This window comes from Athene cunicularia (assembly GCF_003259725.1).
Source record: "Athene cunicularia isolate RWA chromosome 4 unlocalized genomic scaffold, athCun1 chr4_part2, whole genome shotgun sequence".
Taxonomy (NCBI): domain Eukaryota; kingdom Metazoa; phylum Chordata; class Aves; order Strigiformes; family Strigidae; genus Athene; species Athene cunicularia.
In genome coordinates, this window is record NW_020799099.1 from 17,926,076 (window position 1) to 17,948,885 (window position 22,810).

Sequence of the window (22,810 nt, forward strand, 5' to 3'; positions counted from 1 at the left end):
TGTTTTCTCAAATACTTGGAGCTTCTGTCAAGATAAAAATATTAGAGTATCTAGTACTGCTGGCACATTCTTGATACTGCTTTAGCACTTCCTTGAACTATTTGGAAAACTGTGACTTACAGAATGTTTTGTAGTTCACACAAAGACAGTCAAGTTAACAAAGGTTGTCAGGGAATATCTAAAAAAAACTGGATGTCAACCTAATGAGTGATAACTGAATTCAGACCAGCAGTTTCATCTTCAATTGTTGGCCATTTTAAAATAGACTTTTCTAGGATTCCACTGATATGACATCCAGAATGCATTATATGTCTTCTGCTTACATTAAAACATGCTTTTCTTTTCTCACACTCTCTTACTTATCTAAACTTGTTAATTCTCTAGATCTGTGTTCTCTTGTGGACCTGGAGAAAAAGGCAGCTGACTTAAAAGGGGAACTAGAAAAAGCATGGGAAGAGAATGCACTCTTACAAAAACAAGTAAAAGAGCTATCAGAATTTCAGTCTCTACCAGACACTGTTGAGATGCAGCAGAAAGAGGTAAACAAAAAAAACCCCCTAACTTTCTCTTTGTTCCTATATTGTTCTTGACTAGTAACATATCAATAGAGGCCTATAAGATATGAAGTTTTAAAGCCAAAAGTTGTCTTGAATCAAATCATCTGAGATTTTACAACTAAATTCATTAAATTAATGTTCCTCAGGTATGTAATATTTGCACTTAAGAATAAATTTACATTTTTAGTCACATAGTCTACTGTAATTAATCAGGAATTTCTAGTCCAACATTTGCCTGCCTATTTGCCTCGGTCACCATTGATAACTATGAATATATGTATAATGGTGGTTGATCCTGGTTTACGGTTCTAAAACTGATTTTTTTTGTCTAACTGGACAAAGAGAAAATTTCAAGACATCTTGGCAGAAATGCTGCTTGAGAAGTAAGAGATTTAACTTGTAAATTCTGGGAAACTTGTGAGGAAACTTTTTGTTTTCTGACAGATTGGGTCTTAGTAGCAGGTATTTAAGGATAAAGAAGCCTAGAAAGTGTTTCCAAACAAAACCTTTAAGACATTTATAGCCAACTTAGTCTACTAAGTAATGTGGTGAAAATTAGGTAGGGCAAGTAATCTCACACACTCACAAATGCTTTGCAGAAAGTTCCGAACTCTTCCTGCAGTCTGTTCCCACTAATAAACAAAACTTAATTAGATGTTAACAACTTAATACTTTCTTCATGATACAAAGTTTGATTATGTCTAAATACTCAGTTTAGGAGGTTATAGCTAGGAGTATCAGTCCAGTCCTAACTCAAGAAAAAGGAAATATTAAAGAACATCTAAAGAGTTAGAGGAGAAGTTTCAAGGTTTTGGAAGGGACTTGTCTGTCTTGTTTCCCTTTTGAAGGATTGTTTGCTACGTAGCTCCCTCCCAGCAAAGCAAAGCCCAATGTACTGTGCAGTGTGTTTACCTGTACTTTATTTCCTATATCTGCCTATGAACACGGTTTTTATTACACAGCTATGACAAATACTGATTTAGAAAATGCTATTAATACTGTTTTTCTGTTGGCAGATTATTGAAAAATGTGAGGAGCTACGCTTACTAAAATTGGAGAGAGAAAAGCTGCTTTCTGAAGTAACTGATAATGAAATTAAACTTAAACATCTGACTGAAGAAATTGGAAAATCAAAAGATGATCTAGCAGATGCACAACTTAAGTGTGTAAAGTTTGATCAGGAGTATGTAGCACTGAAACAACTCCATGAAGAATTAGAGAAAAAATATGTAGCTGCATCAGAAAATAATGAACAAATGAAGCGCCAAATAAATATTTTATCTAAAGAAGCACAAGAGTCTAAAACAACTTTGGATGAAGTTAAACTAGAGGTCAGTGTCAGATTGCTCCTTTTTGCAAATACAACACAAGGAATTCATTTGTAGTATAAAGAAAGGAAAACTTCTGGGGGGAAGTAGTCTTAAAGGTATAATTAATACTATCATTGAAACTCCTTTAGCACAAGTGGATATTATTTATTCCAGGTGTATAAAGTTGCAAGATTATGCTGCTCATCAGTCTCTTTCTTCATAGGCAAAGAAATGTATATGTTGCTCCAGGTCATATGTTCTCCTTCAGTACTTGGCCTTTTAATTCTTCTCATGTTCTTAACTTACACCTTTATTATGCAAAAAAATTTTTAATTGTGCTTTTATGACCTACTCTACCTAAAGTCATAAAAACAAAGTTTTCTCATTGGGAACTAGAGTTTGTTTAGAACATAAGGTCTTTTAAATCAAAGAGTATCACACCATAATTTTTTTCCTTTCTAATTGCCCATTTATGAAGAAAAGGGAACTAAAGATACATATTTTCAACAAGATTTTTGGCACTGATGGCTGTTGTAGTCCAAGCTATGGATGTGATAACTCCTAATTGGATAATTCCTAAGATATGTTACAGTTTCATGTATGGTGTTATATTTTAGTGTGACTTTTGCTGCTAAGGAGAAACCACAGGAAGGTTTTGCAAAAAAGTTTATTGAGTGTGGGCAAGAATATAAGCAGTGACTTAAAGTGAAATGAAGAACTTCCTATTCTCTTGATGAACGCTAGCATATCTCACTCTTTCAAAGCTAATATAAGATTCTCTGAGAACATGTATGTTATGCAGTTTTGCATTACAATAGAAGTGTCTGGCCTTTTCCTTTATGAACTAAAGCTCTCTAGCAAAATGAAAGAACTAGAAGAAAAGACAGCAGAGCACAAACAACTTATTGAGATAAGAGAAGATTTTATTCAAACTCAGCAGAAGTTAAATGAAATGGAGCAATTAAAAGAGCAAGAAAAGATTATGGAGTTGAGACTGGAGGCCAAGGATTCAGAGATCCAGGCAGTTCTTCAGCAGCTTGCTGAATGTCGAGAAGAAGTAAAAACTCTACTCCAGGAAAGAGATCACCTGAAGCAAAAAGAGGAGTCTCTCCAAGCTGAAACAGACCAACTCAAAGAGGATATAAAGGACACTGTTTCAATGGTAGGAATTCTGCCTTGCTAGAAATGGACCATACTTGTTAATGGGGAGAGTGTAAGAAAACTTATAAACTGTACTGAAATATATATGGGAGTAAGGGCATTGGGATTTGTGTGGGTTTTTTAATCAATGAGTGCTTACTAATGTTACAAAATACTTGAACTTTCTCTTGTGGATTTTCTTTTTTTATTCTGAAGAACATTTTGGCACATGAAGAACTGAGAAATGCACAGAGTTCTCTCAAACAATACCAGAACACTGTTGAGAAGTTGGAAAAAACAATTTCTGAAAAAGAATCTCAGACTCAGAGTGTTGAAGAGACACTAGGGAAAACCATTCAAGAACTCAAAATAAAGGTAAAACTTTATGTAATAATTCAAAATAAAAATGCTTCTAATGTGTTTTCCAACACTGAAAAAAGAAGCCTAGTTAGTCTGCTTATAGACTCTTCTGCTTGTCATTTAGAGAATTTCTATGCCTTTGGAAAAAAGTGGGCAAGAAAGTAGTACTGCCTGATCCCAGTCTTTACCAGTTACTGATCTATTTCTATAGAACTTCAAGCTGTAATGTATACTCTAATAAACCTTTGCTTAATTAGTGTGCCTATACTTGTCAGTTTGAGTCGTGGCATTAGATGGCAAATGGAAGAAGAGCTAAGGGTTACTTAAGGGTAGAAATAAGGCTAATGGTTTATAACAGTCAGTCCCAAGGAGAAGTGTTAACACATGGGTGTAAAGGGCAGCTCAGTTCCCAACATAGAGCAGAAGGCTGATTCACTGCTTTTTATGCCTGTTTGTTCAACGATTGACAAAGAAGGGTGCTGATAATTTTAAATGTTACAGTTGCTTCAGTAGTACAGTTTCTCTGGAGGGATAATCTGTAGGATGTGATTTTTCTTGAAGTGTATCAGCTGCCAGATCTAGTAAGTCAATGGCTGTCAATTCAGCATTTGGATGTTTTGGAACAAATGCATGAAAATAATCCAATAGGTGTTTCTTATTTGGCTTCTTCCTCAGACTTTTTTCTAGATTAAAATCGAGCCAATATTGCTGAACAGACTGCTGAAAGGTTAGCATTTAAAACAGGTGACAAAGGTCAAAGACTCAGTTCTAGAGTTCTTCTAGTTTGGTTACAGTGGCTTGATATTAAAAATACTGTAGCAGAGTGAATCAAACAAAACTTTTGCATTTAATTTTGGTTTTGAATTGATGGAAATACTGTCTTTGCACTTTTTTTTTATAGGTATCACAGATGACAGAAGAAATAAAAATCATCACATCAGAGAGAGACCAGCTTGCTAAGGAAAAATCAGAAAAGAATAACTGTAGAGAAAGTGATCAGCTTCAGGTGCAAAAAGAACAAAACTTTTTCCTTACACAAGAGAACTATTCATTGCAGGATAAGCTGGACAGTTTACATTTGAAAAAAGAGTATGGGGAAATAATTATGCTAAGGCTGTAATGGAATGCATGTTTATTTAAACTTGAGTGGAAATAATTTGCAAAACAAACTGGATAAAAGGTCCTGCTACTCAACTGCAGACTATTAAACACTAAGATTATTACTGTTGACTTGAAATATATTCCACCCATATTGTTATATATGGTCAACTATTAGTAGAATATGACAAACATTTTTTTCTGTAAATCGAATTTTAACTTGACATAAGATAGTTATTTTCTGAGTTGATCTGCACAGAGATGTAGTTCTATAAGTAGCTGAACCTAAAAATTGATCATCTGAAAACTAGTTCTGCTTTTTTAAAGCATAGATAGAACTGACGTTTTTCCTGGCAGCAAGAGAGTCATCACAGCCAACATTTTCCGAAACTGGACATGCTCTTTTGTGTGGTGTGTGTGTGTGTGTAGATAGATAGATAGATATAAAGTGTGTGTATGTGTATATACACTTTGGAAAAAAGTAAAGTATGTGCATATATTTTAATATTTAGGGGGGGCAGACACATTTCAAGGAAATAATAGTCTTAACACCATTATTGTCTGCTGTTGAGACTAGAAATACGGATAAGGTTTCTGTAGTTTGGTTTGTGGTGGGCTGTTTTTGTGGCTGAGTTTTGTTTGGGGGTGTGGGTTTTCCCCTTCCTCAGTCATAAACTATGGCTATGAAATTCTACTTCTAGTAACTTGTTTCAGAAGTCCTTACTTCAAATTTTGTATGTTTCTTAATATGCAATTCAAGTTTCTCGAAATTAGTTCAATCAAATCTAACTATTCTGAAAAAATAATCTCTCTAAAACATTGCTTCTGTTTGTTTTACATAATTAACCTATCAAAGGTTGGATATGTTTCTCTTAAAGCTACTTCCCTAAATCTATCTCTGTATAAAATAGATACCACAGAGTCAAGAAAAATCTGTTGAGCAAGAACTGTTTCTTCTGAGAGAAGAGCTGAGCCAGACACAAAGGAAACTGCATGAAATGGAGGAAGTAAAGGCCAATGAATGTCAAAGAGAATTTGAAAAAATGGAAAGAACAGATTTTACTGCAAAATTGCATGACTGTCAGGAAGTGAGCACTCTGACAGAAAGAGGAGATGATAATCTTAAAATGCAACTGGAGAATCTACAGAATGAGAGAGACCAGCTAAGAGAAACTATACAAGAGACTATTAGCATGGTAAGAACAATAGTCCTATTATTTAGGATAATAGCTTTAGTAAACATCTGTCTGAAATTTTGGAAGTGTTCAGGCTTTAATATACTCTAACTGTGTTGTGTCCAAAGAATTCAGAGATGCAGGAAGAGTTGAGATGTGCTCATTACTCTCTTGGACAACATCAGGAGACTATTGTGGAGCTGAAAGAAAGTATTTCAGAGAAAGAGAATCAACTCTTAAAAGTGCAAGAGGCATTGAAGGAAACAACTGATGAACTGCAGCAGAAGGTCAGATGGAGTTTTGTCAACTAAACTAAAAATCCTATCAGGATTGGCAACCTATATCCTCTGCAGGCTTCAGTTTGTAAGGGTTCAGTAAATGGTAATAATGAAACTTAATTAAAAGATTTTTCCCTTCTCTTTCCCTGTACTGCTTCTCAAAAGTTCCATAGACAGAGGCAGTGAAAAGATAATCAAATGTAGATTGACCTGCAAACTACAACCGTTACTTATAACTAAACATGCTGTAGTGCTGAGTGATGGAATATTATTTGGAATACTGCTCTTTGACCTCAGCGCACTTTCCAAATCTTAAAACTTATAAAATTCTAACAATCTGTCTTTTAGCTGTGTAACTCTGAAGATACTTCAGCAACTATAAGACCGTTTAGCTCTTTCTTTAACTTGCTGCACTACTATAAATTTATTATCTACTTATTATTTTCATGTCTGAAGCTATTTTGGCTGTCAGGCTTGATTCTACCAAGTATTATTGTCTTCTATCTGCTGTGGATACAACAATAGAGTCACTTTTATGGAATTATATTGCCATATAGGGTTTTACACATCCAGTTTTGGTTACCAATGAGACAGAAGCACTGAAATTTGATTGACTTCTAAGCAGAATTGTTACCTCATTCTTTGCTTACTGCAGTAGTAAACTAATGGTGTTGTCTTCTGTAAAATAATCTAGTTATAACCACCCATATGTACAGACAATGCTTGTGAAGTAGGACTTCTTAAATTGGAACCTGATTACTGGAACAACAAAATTTAACAACTAAGCATATAACTGGAGGTTTTTTCCAGACTATCAAATTGCTTCTATCCATGCTAGAGTTTTAAAAATGTTAATACTGGTTCTTATTTGTTCTTTCAGCTCACTGAAGTAACTGAAAACCTGACTCGTGTCTCTTCTGAACATGGCAAGCTACTGGCAGAAAAAGAACAAATTGAAAGAACAATGAATGATCATATCTGTCAGCAGCTTGACAAAATAGCTTTACTTAATCAGGAAAAAGATGAGCTACAGCAAATGGTAGAAACTTGTAAAGCAGAAAGAGATCAGTTAGAGGCTGACTGTCGGGAAAGCAAGGAGACAGTATGTATAAAATCTCCTAAATAATTGTTTTAAAGGCAGGTTGTACCACTCTGAATTTAAGCTGTGACACCTTCTGCTGTTCAGTATCTGCTCCTCTTCCTTCACTTGCTCATAGCAACAGTAAACTAAAAACTTAGTTTACTAATCCAATCTGGATTTTGGAATCTTTTTTTTCTTTCCCCTATCCCCTTCCTGCCCTCTTGGTCAAGCAGAGTTGTCTGCCACCTGCTGGACAAACACTCCACAAGTTCCAGTTACATTTTTCATGTACAGTGCCTTTGCATTTAACACTGAACAGTAGAGGTAATCCAGGTTTACTGATATTTAAGGGCTTAATTCTCCTACCACTTCAGCTCATTCTGGATGGATGAAGAGAAAGCTAAACCCAGAAAAGAAACTGATTAGCTGTCCTAGTTCTCTCCTTCCTGATGCCTTATTTCCTGGCAGATTACTGATTTAAGTATTTGCATGAGAAGTATGCATCTGTTGACACACTATTTCAGACAAATTTGTTCTGATATGTAGTTTAGAAATTATCATCTTGATATGTTTTTTTAAAGTTAGAAGGAGGTCAGGAAATTTTTCTTCTTAAGAGAAGCTCTGCACGTTATTTTAAGAAATGTAAAAGCTTTCATATGAATTTTAGCAAACCTCAGGTAGAATCACTGATCTCTCAAGTATGTGTAGACCAACAAATTTTAAAATTAAAATCAGCCAACTATGATTATCAAATGTTTAATTTTAGAGTTACGTCTTACTAAACAGTTAGACAAATTGTTCACGTAACTGGTGGCAGCTGCCACAAGAATAAGTGTATCTTTCAGGGTGTGGCGGTTTTTGTTGGTTTTTTTTAAATAGTCATCTACATAATCTGTTCCCCCACCAATATTTTTGTTTCCTCTTCTGCCTACTTCTTTTAAAAACAGATAAAGACTATTTCTAAAGATTGTCTTCCTTTGGAGTTCTTAAACTAAGCATGGGGGAATGACAGCTGAGGTTTTTTCCTAAAGAGACTGATTATTCTGATAGTTCTCCCCTGGAAATTGAAATGCTTTGACATACCATTCTTAATTCCTGATAAACAAAACTTAGTCATACTTAGTGAACATCTGTGTAATACCTTGTTCTACAGTCCTTAAAAGTTCTGTCAGAAATGGAAAATCTACAGGAAGAACTAAGGCATCAGAGAGAACAAGCTGATATCCAGAAGAACTTGTTAGCAAATGCAGAAGAGAAATGGCAGAACGCTAAAGAACAACTAAATGAAGAAATAAATGAACTGAAAGAAAAGGCAAGTGCAGTAATAAGAAACTTAGAAATAATTTGGAGGATGTCCTCTCAAGGACTTATTAGAATAACCCATGATAATTTCTGCTGGTTTATTTGGTCCAATAGATCATGTTGTGGTAATACGATTTGGCAATAGGAGTTTTTGCTAATAGTAATGTGTTGACCTTATACATACTTTTTTAAATGTTTTTAATAGGTAGTCAAGCTGAATGAGGACTTACGTTTGGTAACTAAGGAAAAGCACCAGCTGCTGGGAGAACTAAAAGAAAAGACTGAGAGTGAAAGCAGTAAACTTCAACAGCAGGAGAAACAGTGTGACTTGTTAGCACAGGAGAGAGATCAGCTCCAGGAAATGCTGGAAGGTATCCAAGCAGAGAAGAACAAACTGGAGATCAACCTACAGGACAGTGTTGATAAGGTGCTTTATCTTTGACTAAAGTATAATAACTATAAATGATTGGTAGAGGAAGATGGTTAATTCTTGAAATTGTCTTGAAAAATATCTTACAAGTATTAAATTTATGCCAGTACTCTTTAGTCTGGGTATATGCTTTCTGTTTTGTGGAATGGTATTTAAATATGCATGTAAACTCTTTCAACAATGTTACCTGAGGCTACTTTATTTAGGAATAAATTAGGAACCAGAAAATACATGGGTGTGGTTATCAAAACACTTAACATGTGTTTTTTAATGAATTTGATAAAACAGTATCATTTGTAGTTGAGCTCCAAAGTTTTGAAACTAAAGCTGACTAATTCGGACACCTTTATTTTTCTTCTGGTTGAGGCATATCTTCACAACAGTGAAGACAAGCAAATTGGGTGGTATCCACTGAGCATCAGTCCTTGTTCAGATAGTGATTAATCTCTTCAAATATCTGTAGTTAACTCAAATCTGTGGTGGGAGGAGGATCTTCTGACTCTCGCTGCCAGTACCTTCCAAATCACCTGGTTTTGAGTATCAGTTGTCTTACTGTTACTCTTAAGCTTCACTGGAAATTCAGAGATTTAGTGAAGGGAATGATAGTTCTTATAGAACTTATCAAAGATAATTTAACAGCACTCTGACAACAATCCAACTCGAAGTTGTGTTAAGTAATAATTTCTAGATAGTTCTTGATATGAACCCTACTCATATTACATTCCTGCTTTACACATCTGTGTAAACAGGGATTGCAGAAAATATGTCCAAATGTACGTGTAGCATGCTTTGTCTAATTCTTTATATTACCAAGGATTTATCACTATGCTAGTTGGCAGGCTTTGCTTAGCAAAAGGAGAAACCTTCAAAAACAAAATTCAATTTCATGTGCCTAAACTAAATCACTCTTTTTGTACCGAGTATTTTGAATCCTATGAAATATTGAATGGCCTGGTGTGTGAAAGATAAATTCTGTGAAAGCAAATGAATCTAATTGTGTATTTGTTGCTTTATTTTTGCTCCAGATTCTTGAAACTGAAAAGGAATTGAAGTGGCAGCAGGAACTCCTCAGCAATGAGAAGATCAAAGCTGAAGAAAGGGAAAAACATTTGTTAAAGGTTCAGAGGCAGTCAGAGATTTTGGAGGACAGCCTAACAAATAAGGTGAGTTCTGGTGTTAGGAGCTATTATGTCTTCTGCTGGTTTATCACTGATGTGCTAAACTTCTGTTCAAGACAAATACTTTTTTTTTTTTTTAATTCTCAGTGCATCTTTTTTATGGGTGCTAAACAAGGATGAACACGGGGAAAGAATTTTGCACAAGTTTCTTTACTGATGTTTAGAAATAGCATCCTCAACTTCTCAGCCTTGTAACCAGTTGGTTTGGTCATGCAATTAGAATGGACACCAATTTATCCAGTGTGTGCAGCCTTAATATTACAGTCAGTAATTGTACACGTATTTATTCTGACTTTAAAAGGCACTGTATAGACAGTGTGCACCTAGGTGGGTTTGGAATCCACGCTTTCAAACAACATGTTATTCAAAGTCTTGTACTTAGCTCTTGCCAACTCGGTCTTTGCAGTTTTCACTTCACTTTTTGCCTGTCAAATTATTCCTTTGTCTGTACATCAAAGAGTGTAATTGAGGATTGCTTCAGATTAACAAATGTGTTACTGCTTTGTTCATTGGAGCAGATATAAAAACAATTCCATTGCCTTTTATGCTAATCATCATCTTTTTGTTTTCTTGTCCTGTGGACATATGTTGACTGCCTTTTTATTTGTTTCCTCTTGCGTTACTGAAGACCGAAGTTGACTAGAGTTCTCAGGGTGTCATTCTATTCCTTTTAATTTCATTTTCTGAGTGAATAGAACCCAAAAATTATCTTTAAACTTCTCTTGCTGTTGGTGTGAATTTTAGTTACTGGAAATTCTGTCTTTGACAACTGATTTGAGTACTTCATAGGGGAGTATACACACCAAAACCAAATCGTAATTCTTGTTTGTTCTCTACTATTTATTATAGATTCAACAGTTAACTGAGATGCTAAATAGCGTATCATGTGAAAAAGACCAGTTACTGGCTGAAAGAACTAGTCACTCTTTCCAACTTAAAGAACAAATCTCCTCAATTAATCAAGAGAAAGATGAGCTACAGAAGCTTCTTCAGGATGTCAGGTCTGAGCGGGACCAGCTCAGGACAGAATTGCAAAAAAATTCTGAGATGGTTGGTGTTCCAAGTTGCATACCTAAGTTATTACAAACTTCTTTTCTTAAATGGTACTTAAATATGTTGGGGTTTTTTTCTAGTGTGTTGAAACAAATGTAAAACTGGAATGTGCTCTAGACCAATTGAAGCAGAGAAACGTAAATAAGTCCATTCAGGTGAACCTACTGGATAATGCAGAGCAGGTGGTTGATGACAGTCTGAAGGAAAAAACCTTGAAAATTAAGGTAAAATTATTTCTGCTTATTTTAAGGATGCATGTGAAACCTTAATACCACTTGTTCTGGAGCATTAAACCTTGTTTCTGTGTAAATGTATAAAATTCTTTGCATATCTTGCTAAGGTGTTGCAAACCATGGGATCACTTGATTTGCTGTTGCTTTTCAGTGACTGTGCACCTCATTATAAGAAGGTTCAATTTAACTTCTCAGTTGAGACATGTCACTTGATTTCCTGTCCAGCCACACCAATGAAAATAAATAGTCATGTAGAAGCACTTCACAATTTTATTTTTGCAAAATCCCCCACAGCATTACTCCCAACAAAAATTTGCTTTAAATAAATTAATTTCATTAAATAACTTCTCTCCTTAAAATAGGAAGCTCCTATAATTCCTTGGGGCTTTTGGTAATCAACTGTACTGAGTGTACTTCTCACATCCATGAGAAAGTATTACTAACCTACTGAAAGCCAAAATAAACGAGGATTTATGAAACACTTTGAAGAGTACCATTGTACTGCAGTCTGTACATCTGTGCAGCAGATTTGGGCTATATGTGCTAGAAAAGCAATGAGTAATTCTTCAGTTAACACCAAAAGTGGTAAAGGGCCAAACTGCAAATATGAGCTGTGTGTGGCTTTCTCCATTCACAGTCTTTCTATCCTACATCAGCAGTAGGGAACTAATAATGAGGGAAGTAAACATCAGTTGACTTCTTTTAATGGCACTCTCCTCTTCTGACTTTGTAATAGGTAAGATCTTGTCTGCCTCCTGTGCGGTTTTCTCAAGTGTCTTGTAGTGGTTCCTGTTGACACAAGGCATGTTAGTTCCAATATCTTTACTGTGGGGTGAAGAGTTAAACTGGTGAATCCTGCTTCTTTCAACTAAGAACCAAAGATGGAGGCATTATGCCCTAGGAAGTTTTATACTTTAAAAACGTATAACCTAGCTTCACATGCAATACTCCCAGTAAACTGTGACTCAGGTGCCTTGAAGCCTATTGCATTTCTCAGCCTGCTTACTGCTTGATCACATCTTCCTTTTTATGGCAGACTGCTAGACACACTGTCATGATCGCTTTCTTTCAAGTAGATCAACTCAGGAGCCCATCCTGAGGGCAGCCCTGCTGGCAAACTTGTGACCAGGCAACAATTTCATTTCAGGCCTCACCTACAGGTCTTGATGTGGCCAGGCAATCTAAATCATTAAAATAATTTGAGCTTGTGAAATGAGTTTCTGGAAAACTAAAAATTTGCTGCTTTTGTGCCTGGCTTAGTGTTTTTGTCATATTCCTGTGGCAAGTCAAAACCGAAGTCTTAGTCTTATTAACTTTTCTGTTGTAAAACCAATACATACTGTAGGGGTTAGTCCTGGAGTTTGATAGTTGATTTTAAGCTTCTGTTTATAGCTAATCACTCTTCCTTATTGTGACCGAATTAACTTATTTCACTTTCATTTAGGAGCTTCTTGAGAAATTCCCAAATATAGGGAAGAGGTATGACTGTCTCTCTGCAGTGTCTCTGAATCTAAAGAATGAACTGAATATTCAGAAAGAACTGATAGCTGTGATACTGACTCAGCTTTCATCAGACCAGAGTAAACAAGTCAAAAGACTTCAAACTGAAAATGAGAAAATAAACTGTCATCTTCAGAGTTTATTGAACAAACTGAAGGTAAAATAAAATGTTGAATATGTGGATGCTTCGTATTGCTTTGGTTTTGGGTTTTTTATTAAACTCAATATTTGCATCTAGGATTCTATGTACTCTAGCTTTGACTTTTCTGAATCCATATCTTGTGGAAAATAAATTGATAGTAAATGCTTTACAATCCTGGAAAACTGGAACTATTTAGTTAAGTTAATCAGCCTTAGTTTTTTTACTGTATCTCAGCTGCTTTGCACAATATTTCACTGATATTAATTCATTTTAAATAGGAAAATTTTCTTTCTGTACTCCCATAAATCAAATTATGGACCCCTAAGGATGTATTTCATTGTGTGGAGAAAGAAACGTGCAAGATGCCTTGAAGATGCATGTTTACTCTGCAAACTACCAGTTTACTCTGTTAAACTACTTGAGTAGCCTAACTTCTATAGCCTTGCAGAGCTTCCCCAGTTTGTAGTTCAGTAGAGAAACCGATTCCAATTATCAGAAAAAAGTTAAGGGCAGTTGGGAAAGAATTGCTGTTATATTCATAATTACAGTAAACAATAAAGTCCTTATGTCTTTTATTTACCATAAAATGTTAAGATTGGGAAATAGGTCCAGGGAGAGGGCGAGGTTCATGTCCAGTACACAAAAGTACTGGACTTGATCTTGAGAGTCAATTGTCTCTAAAAATATCCATTGACTATAAAGTTTAGCAACTCTTTCAAAGAGACTTCATAACTTCAACATAGGATTTTTACATGTGATCTTTTATTTTTATAGGTGCCTTTTTTATGGTTAAAGAAGTTTAAGATTTAAGTAGTGATCTTGACTAGAATAGTTGATGAACAGTGATGATATTCTTGTAGATCATCTGCACCTTTCAAAACTCTAAGAGAAAATAAACACAACAGAGAATACTTTCATTTGCTTTTCAAAGTCTAGATTCATGGAAGGCTGCCTAGAGCCTTTTAGACATTTTGGCTTTCTTAGGAGTCTGCAAAAAAATAGCATGCTTCAGAAATGCCATTGCCTTATATGCCATTGCTATACAGCACATGTGAATTGGACTTTCAGTCTTGTTTTAGTTGTTGTGGACACCTACAGATTAAGAATAAAGAGATTCAATTATAAAATACAGAATTTTAGCTGGATGCAGGGTACCATTTTAAAGCATATTCACTGATACATCCTGTGCTTCTACAACAGTTTCTGTTCAGTCGTGTTTGCTCAAAGAAAAGAGAATATTATTCTACTGTTAACAAGTATGAAATGGAATTGCTTGAGGAAAAGAGAAAACAAGATCAGCTACAAACTCAGATTCAGTGTCTCAGGAAGATTCATTTGGACCAGAAAGAAGTATCTTCTCAAGAGTTAAACATCAGTGAAGTGCTGCAGAGTCTGCACTTCAATGCAGAGGTAGTATTTGAAACCATTTTCAGACAAGAAGACTTCCATATTTCAAGGCATGGTGTAATGTGGTAGTGCTAATCTAATGGCATTGCTTTTATCTGTTAAGACTTCACTTAAGGAGGGGGGGGAATAGAATTTGTATTTTTCTTGTTATGCTACTAATTCTGTAATATGAAGATTCTATTTTATAGAGTGGCTCAAAGTGAAATTATTATGTTATAAAATAGTGCAAATTTTGTTTACTCATTTGCCCCATAGCATACATACTACCTGATATCAAGATGACTTTTAAAACAATGAGAGAAACATTTACTAACAATTTTTCCCCTTCCCACCTGTCCAATGAATGTAGATTGTCTTATTTTCCAAGTAGGGTGTAATTTAAGTATAACAATTTATAGGATAATTAGGATATAAAACAGACTTCATGCAAATACTGATAGTTAAGAGGGCAAGATATATATATGTAGACGCATAGCTATCAAAGCAATATTTAGACTTGAATGCCTTTTTTTTTTAAAGACCATTCTCAAAGATGTTTCAGAAATGGAAAGCCAACTTCTCTGCATAGAAACAGAATTACAGCAGGAAGAAAGCGCTAGAAAAGAAACAGCACAGTTCTGGGAAGCTTGTTCAGGAACTCACTGTGATGCAGAGAAACTTAAAGAAGAGTTAAAGAAAGACAGTGAAAGGCTTTTGCAAGTCATTAAATTCTGGACTCCTAATGTAAAGGTAAAATGAAAACATCTTTTAATCAGAAATGTATTTTGTGTAAGCACTCTGTTAATTCCTCTAATCTGAAAACTAAACCCAAAAAAAGGCCATTTAAAGATTCATAATCATCAGCACTTACTATATTCATGCTTAACTGTAAGATGTAGGAATACTTAAAAGATTTTTTTTAAAGACTACTTTTCCCATGCATCTAAACTTGGAAACTTGCTTTGTATAAGACTTTCTAAGTGATTAAATGTGTGGGGGTTTTTGGTCTGTATTTTTATTAGACTGGGTTCTGGAAACTGTAAATTCAAAATTGTTAAATAGCTTCACTTGTAGAAATTGGCAGCCTGATGCAATCAGTTTCTCCAAGCTTTATGACCACAAGATTGTCTGCTTACTTCAAGCCAACTTTATCAAAACTACTTCAGCCACTTGTAAAACTCAATTGTAACTCTTAGTCTCACACCTCTTCTAATTACAGAAAGTCATGTTATTCTAGAGGTGGTTCAGCCTTCCTTTCTCTTTTCTTCTTACCTCTTGTGCATTTTTGGGGGGAGGGGGGGGGGAAGAAACAAGTGTTTTAAAAGTGCATCATGAACAGGATTTTATATTTAATCTTTCTGATTAAATGTACTGAATATTTATCAAAAAACAGATTATGGGAGGGAATCCACTACCTTTTGATTAGTTGTTGGAAACAGTCTTCCGAACAAGTGTATCCTGGAAGTGCCTTGTCTGTTCATACTATTGTTTCTTCTACTAGTATTGATCTGAAATATGAAGGGCTCATCATCCTCCTTTTCCCAGTGTTGTGTTCTGTATTCTTTTAAGTTTAGCTTATTTTAAACAGTGTTTTCTGTGAAGTCAATACCCAATCTTGACTTCAGGATTTCCCAATGTTGGCAGGCTTTTTGGAAGAGTTCTCTGACAGACAAATGTGGCTCAAAGCTTTTACCAAACAGTCTAGTATAACATTGTCCCTTTCTGACAACTGCAGTTTTTGTTTATCTGGCATTATAAGCATATAGGTTTCTGGAATAGTCCAATGTGTATGTCTTCTCTCACATAGATTCACTTACTTTAGTCAATGAATACATTCTAGCAAAAATTTATGTAAATAACTTTTTCCTCTTACTGACATTCAGGAAGTCTTTCCAATATTCTATTGTTTCTGTAATGTCTTAGTGTTTGTTAATTCAGAAATACTGGTAAATTTGCCATGAATTATCACCTTCTCTTTTACCCCTTCCTGCCTCCCCCTCTTGGAAATAAAACCAGTCTTTTGAGTGTTAGTGATTCCATTTCTGATAGCAAGCATCCTCAAATGGAACACTGAAACAAGAATGTGAAATTCATACAGGCCAAGATACTTCCCACTTCTTCACCTACCTCATTTCTAGCTGATTCAAAAATTATTTCAAATTTATCTGTATGACACTACTTATTTTCAGATACTCCTTCAACTTTCTTCAGAGCTGGATGCCAAAACTACCACTTACTGTAAAAATGCAGATGCTGAATCAAAACAGAGGAAAGAGAAAAGTGAAGAGTTGCTTCAGGAACTAAGCACTCTGAAAGAACAGCTGGCTCCTGGTGGCTCTGCCAGTCTCGCATTAGAAGAAGAAAACTACAGACTTCATAACAAATTAAAGGCTGCAGAACAAGATCTAAAGGTACCGATATTTGTTTCTAAGGAAGATTTCTCTGCTTGTCTTCTAAGTGAGAGTACTTCAAACTGAAAAGAAAATAAAGATTGATGGCAATTGTAAATCAGTGTAACACAATACATTGGCCCAGGTGCACTTAATATTTGTAGCTTTTCTTTATTCCCAAAGTGAAAGTTTGAGCTCTTGTCTGTAATGTGTTTGTTTTAATTGCCTCCTTTCTGTACACAAACAGATGTCAGTTCAGAAATTCATATGAAATGCTCCCATTTGTTTTTGAAATATTTATTTTAATAGTGTGATACTCTTGATGCTTCTTTTAAGTATATGATATTAGCTATATCAGACTGGAAGCTGGAGAAGAATTCTGTCTTTAATCCTAGGAATTGAGGACTCATTTTCTGTCCTGTTTTGTTAGTTACATTTGTTTAATGCACATTCTTTATTAGACTTGAGTGTTCCAGAATACTAAAAGGTGACAGAAAAGAATGAGGTAGACACCAAGAGTTCCCATAGAGCCTGCAGCGTTGGATTTTGGGTTTTTTTGCTTCTATGAAGAATACAACCATGTGCTGTTACTGTTTATATCTCTTGGCATAACTAATCATAACTGATTGATATATCTCAATAGGCTATGGAAATTAAAATTCAGAAGTTGGAAAATGTAATAGATGAATCAAAAAAAAATGTCAGAGAGAAAGATGACAGGATAAACAAGTTAGAAGCACAGATAAGAATAAAAACAGCAACAAGTGAGCTCGCCCAACTGGAAGCCAGACTGAATGAGACTGAGAAGTGCCTCAAAACTGCCTTAACAGAGAATCAGAGTCTTCAGGTATTAGCAAAATACTTTTCTCATTCTTTGATCTCAGAGAGATTGAGCAAGCATGCTTGAGAACAGTTGTAAGATGAAATGTGGCTCTCTAAAGTCAATTTATTATTCTGTATGGTATTTTTACAGTAAAACACTCTGCTCACCTGTTTAACATGTGGTTTTACATTCTACCAATGCAGCCTTCAGAGACAAAATTTAGAACCCATGTTATATTATAAGCTACACTTATCACTGGTACATGGTGCATTTCTGAAACATTCTACAAAAAATTGACATTTTGAAACAGAAACATGAGCTGTTTTCTCTGGGTAATATGTTTGCATACTAGTTTAAAATTCCCAGATGTATATATGCAAACAAGTCAACAAAACTTGCCAAAATGTGATTGCATATAATACACTAGAGTTAGGATACCAGCTAGTACTATAGTGCTAGCTTTAAATGTGAGCATTCTTACTCCAGGATAACTTCCTTCTCCTAGTCACATCCTACAAAATCTAACAGATCATAGTAAAGATACAAAGTAAGCAACCCTTAAGTTCATTGCTAAGTAACAAGCCTTTCTTCTTCTGTTTTCAGGCAAAATTAGATAAAGGTGCTGAGTCGTACAAAGAAGAAAATGATCATCTCAAAACAAATTTGGTAAAATATGATATGGAAAGAATGAAACAATCCAAGTCTTTTGAAATGATGTAAGTTCAACTTTTACCTGGTTACAATTCTCAGCTATTTAGTTCTTAGCTTCTACTTCTGTTTATTTTTTCTACAGAATAAGAAGTGAACCTTAGATGTCCTGGATTTTTATTGTAGCTGGATTCCAGAGAAAGTAAAAACCATATGCATCTTACGTTGATTACAAAACTCCTTCCCGATACACCCACCAAAGTTTCTCAACCAATCCATATTCAGCTATAAATGAAATAAATGTTCTGACAAAAGAATTAAAAGCAACCTCTAGGTCACTGAAGAGAAGGAACACAATAATTCTAGTCCAACTTCTGGTTTTCTGCACTTTACCTAAAATCTAACTGACAATTAGGTTTATGTGGTTTTACCTGTCGAACTTGGATATGTTCTGTATTTGATAGCTCATTTGGAAATCAAACTAGTTCTTCTGCGATTGTAATAAATATTAAATTGAATTTTTTTTCTTCTCCCTTCCCTGACCCATATAGACTTGCTAACTATAAAGCTCTTGTAGAACACAAAGAACAACAGATAAGAAAGCTGAAAGAACAACTTAGAAGATCACAGCAAGACCAAAATGTTACTGGTAAGTTAAAGATAAATATGAGACACTCTTTCAGGTTAAACATTCCGTTTTAAGGTTATATGGTTAAAGTCCAGATTGAGATGCAGGCCTCTTACCTCAAAGGGTATGAGAACAATTGGTGCATTGAAGATGAAATGGAAAGTAAATGTGTTAGCTGCACATACACTGCATTAGAATCACAGCAGTTCTTGAGTTTACTTCTCCAGCCATGTTTTCACTTGTGAGATAAACTGCAGTTGTAGCTCATGTTGCCATTTTTTCCTTGACTGACTTGATGTATGAATAGCTAGTTCTAATCATAATTGATATACCTGAAACTATAACTATTTTAACTCTAAATGGCCCAAAGAAAAATCTCTTTAACTTCCTTAATACCTCCCTGGCTGTGTGAATACTGGGAGGTGTGGTTTTGTGTATTAAAAAAAAAAATAGCTTTTGTAATGGTACTTGTAGCCTAGTGAGGTTTCACATGTAAGACCACAGGAAGGAGTAGGCTAAAAAAATGTATCGACTTGGTTTTAAGCACTGTCCAAATAACAGACACATCTATATAAAACTGTTTTCTAGTGGTACTAGAAGAAAAAGCTCCTCAGCAGTCCCAAGTACCCCTTACTTGTGGTGGTGGCAGTGGTATTGTGCAGAGCACACAAATACTCGTTCTAAAATCTGAACAAGCTAAGCTACAGAAAGAGAACTTGCACCTGAAGAAACAAAATGACCTTCTGCTAAGGTAATTATAAAGCTGATCAGCAACATGTTGAATCATTTGCTGCTTAACTATGTATGTCACTAGTGTTTCTTCCTGGGAAACCCATAGAAGTGAGTAATTTTAGATCTTCCAGATTATTTTACATCATAAGCTTTTCTTTAAAGCTAGTGATTTATTGCTTATATATATCTCAATCCTATTGAACTTTAAATTGCTTTCTCTCATAAGAATCTCTTAAATGCTAGAAGCTATACTTAAATTGTATGCTGGAAGTGATTTTAGAGCAAAACAAAAGTGCCTCTGTAAGCAAGATACATAGATATGGTCTTGCATTGCATGTCTACTACGTCATCTGAAAATACAGGAACTTCTTCCTTAGAGGGCTTCTTCCTTAGAGGAACTACTTTTAGAATTTTCTTAAATGCTGGTTTGGTTTTGGTTTTTCTTTTCAGTAATGAGCTTCAATTGAAAGAGGAACTTAGAAAATGGAAAGAAAGAGCACTAAAATGGAGAGAACGAGTCTCAAGAGAAACCACTCAAGAGGCAGCCCCAAGGTCTCCAAGGAAGATGGTGTCTCATTCCCTTAAAGATCAAATGGCTTCACCCTCCAAGCAATCTATTTCTCAGGAAACTGTGATTCAGGACTTATCAAAGCCTATGCCACTGACATGTCCAACAAATTTCTTTGATAATTCTAGCTTGGGTACACTAACAGGTACGTAACACAGTGTTGTTGTCCTATAAAGATCTGGAGACACAAAATACAAGGGGAGGTCTGAAATTTGCATGAAAACATAATTTTCCTAAATGGTTGGTCAGCTGACTGAAGGGCTGACCAGATAGAGCGCTACGGAACCTAAATATTTAAATGAATTCTTCCCCCCTTGAAAATTAAACAAGCTTTTTTCTTTTGTTGGAGTGGAAGTGTTGATTTAATTTAAAAAGTGAATGAGCCTAGATAGCCTATGCTTTAAAATGTTTTGCTTTTTAACTTCACATTGGTAAATAACTTGAACATTTTTAACTTTACATCGGCAAAACTGCTCAAAGTTAGCTGCTAGTTAACTTTTTCTCTTAACTTCTTCAAGATGGTAGACTTTAGTCTTTGTTGAATCTGCCAGTCTACCTGGCTCCAGCTGTGGTAACAGCTGTTTTGGTAACTTCTGTTCCTTAGCCCTACTCAGGATATTCTATATCTGGCCAGGTGACCCCTGGGGAAGTCTCTTCGTGATCTGTGCTAGCATATTAATGCTACTGCCCTCATTACACTTGCTTCTAAAAACTTAGAAAACCCCAGCAGACACGCTGTGAAGAGTTAACCAGTTTTCAGGGTATTAATGGTTGACCTCCAGAAAGAATATAACTCATTGCTGTTTCTTGTGATAGCTGACTTGTGAGAAATTCTATACTATTACCAATACAAAGTTCCTCAGAGGCAAGTTTTGACAGTTGATATTTAAAACGCTAGTCAAAATTAAATTGCTCTATTCCTACTGTTTGTCTAACTGGAAAAGTTTAAGTATTACTTTCATGTTCTTGTCTTCTGTATAGATTCACGACCTGCAGGAATAGAGCCCACAGAAGAACATCTTAAGCACTGGTTTGGAACTTCAGATAAAGCCCCCGATTGTACCACCCAATAAAAGTGCTCCATTGTAAGCTGCCTTTGTAGCAGCTACATCCAGAATCTGTATATACAAAAGATAATTGCTTCAGGTCAAAAGCCAGACTGTGACAAGAGCTCTGGTGTCATGCAAATCTGCTGTCCTGGAGCTGCTACTTCCCACAATTTGAAAAGCCGGACTACTAAAATGGAAAAGCAGTAATGTTGCCCACAGCCTGCTGATCTGATGATGTTCTACTTTGGTGGGTTTGTGTGTTGGATGTCAAAGAAAAGCTAGTGTACTGAAGAAAAAAATGGAAATGGGAATGGATCACAAACCAATCCACTGTGAAACTTCTCAATCTCAAACTAATAATTCTGTCATTCCTAAAGCAGCCCTCTTCTATGTGATAGATATCTGTATCTTCAGAGTGCAGTTGAGTTGAAAAAAAACTACTTTTTCTTTCTTGGCATATGGTTTTTATACCATGCTTTCCCTAAGTCAACAGAAACTGCATTTTTACCACTTTTAACCTATCTGGACTTTACTAACTTTTGTTTATAAGGCACACAATCAAGCATTCCTTTTAAACTTATATTATTTCTGCAGCTCAACTAATTATGGTAACAAGTATTTTGCATCATCTTTCAATGTACTTCTAGTTCCTATATGAACTTGAGTACTGGAATTTTTTTAATAGCAAGCAATCTTCTACTCCAGTAAATGGAAAATAAAGTGAATGATCAGGGCTGCATAATGGACTATTTTACTAGCCTGCTTATCTATATTCTGAACCTATGTTTTTGTATGTTTTGTACAAGGTTTGTTATGACAATAAAATGTTAAGTATTTAAAAAAATTTTTGCTGGTCACTTTATTTGTGCTATGATCAAAGGTTCTTGATTACAGTATTTGGTGTCTAAAGACTATCTTCTATAGTAATCTTGACACTTCCATCATTATTATGCTTCTTGTCTGTGTCCTTTATGACTTTCTGCAATAATTACTTTGCGCAGAAGTTTACTAAGTCTTTCTCTGTCAAGAAACATTTAAAGTCTAAAAGATAGATTCTCTTCCCTTTCCTCCCCCCATGCCCTCCAAATAAAACTGCCAGCTAAATAGGAATTTGGCACTCAAAACCTGAGATCAACTCTTAAGAATGAAGTCATCAACGTGAGATGAGAAAGTCATACCTAAGAAAGATACCCACATCAAAAGCATTATTTTATAGAAATAAAGCTCTCAGTGATGCTAGGTCTTAAGTACTCTATTTTGTGTTTCTGGCATTCAGCAGTCACTGGAATTGGAAGAGTTGCATAAGGATTTTTCACCTAATGGAGGTACTTCAGAGATCTTTATTAAAAGAACCAACTACCTATTTTCTTCAGGTAGCTGAAAACTCTATTGGCTATTTTAACTACTAAGAAATTGCAAGCCTTTATCTCTAAATCTCTGACCTGGAATGTATTTTGGGAAGCTTTTAAAGATATTGCTAGCCAAAAATACATGGGTTCTAAATACTGAGTTCAGCACTGTCTTGTTTCCTTTCCTACCACAGCCATAGGTATGTAGGAGCAATTTATTTCCTGACAATAAGTGCAAAGCACAGGTGTTTGTGTGGAGGGTGTTTTGGTTTGGGGTTGGTTAGTTGTTGGGGGTTTTTTTGTTGTTTTGCTCTGTTTACTTGTTTTTTTCAATTTCCCACTGGTTGAAAGATAGTTCCTTTTTTTTTTTATTCCATCTATTTTGGTGTTCTAATAAATG

The 22,810-nt window shown here is 35.3% G+C and overlaps 1 protein-coding gene across 1 annotated transcript in view; it reads left to right on the forward strand.

Moving 5' to 3' along the window:
• The window catches only part of CENPE (centromere protein E), a 37,304-nt gene extending 15,527 nt beyond the window's left edge, over nucleotides 1-21,777 (forward strand). Inside the window, exons 21-43 of the mRNA XM_026847931.1 lie at nucleotides 385-539; nucleotides 1,574-1,888; nucleotides 2,718-3,029; nucleotides 3,224-3,382; nucleotides 4,269-4,474; nucleotides 5,388-5,661; nucleotides 5,769-5,927; nucleotides 6,799-7,020; nucleotides 8,153-8,315; nucleotides 8,511-8,728; nucleotides 9,757-9,894; nucleotides 10,759-10,959; nucleotides 11,043-11,186; nucleotides 12,640-12,852; nucleotides 14,038-14,247; nucleotides 14,764-14,973; nucleotides 16,413-16,634; nucleotides 17,257-17,460; nucleotides 18,040-18,152; nucleotides 18,636-18,733; nucleotides 19,301-19,463; nucleotides 19,895-20,157; nucleotides 20,994-21,777. Of these exons, the coding sequence (XP_026703732.1) occupies nucleotides 385-539; nucleotides 1,574-1,888; nucleotides 2,718-3,029; nucleotides 3,224-3,382; nucleotides 4,269-4,474; nucleotides 5,388-5,661; nucleotides 5,769-5,927; nucleotides 6,799-7,020; nucleotides 8,153-8,315; nucleotides 8,511-8,728; nucleotides 9,757-9,894; nucleotides 10,759-10,959; nucleotides 11,043-11,186; nucleotides 12,640-12,852; nucleotides 14,038-14,247; nucleotides 14,764-14,973; nucleotides 16,413-16,634; nucleotides 17,257-17,460; nucleotides 18,040-18,152; nucleotides 18,636-18,733; nucleotides 19,301-19,463; nucleotides 19,895-20,157; nucleotides 20,994-21,085 (4,454 nt within the window). The 3' untranslated portion in view covers nucleotides 21,086-21,777. The remainder of the gene's footprint in view (nucleotides 1-384; nucleotides 540-1,573; nucleotides 1,889-2,717; nucleotides 3,030-3,223; nucleotides 3,383-4,268; nucleotides 4,475-5,387; nucleotides 5,662-5,768; nucleotides 5,928-6,798; nucleotides 7,021-8,152; nucleotides 8,316-8,510; nucleotides 8,729-9,756; nucleotides 9,895-10,758; nucleotides 10,960-11,042; nucleotides 11,187-12,639; nucleotides 12,853-14,037; nucleotides 14,248-14,763; nucleotides 14,974-16,412; nucleotides 16,635-17,256; nucleotides 17,461-18,039; nucleotides 18,153-18,635; nucleotides 18,734-19,300; nucleotides 19,464-19,894; nucleotides 20,158-20,993) is intronic.
• The last annotated feature ends 1,033 nt before the right edge of the window (nucleotides 21,778-22,810 follow it).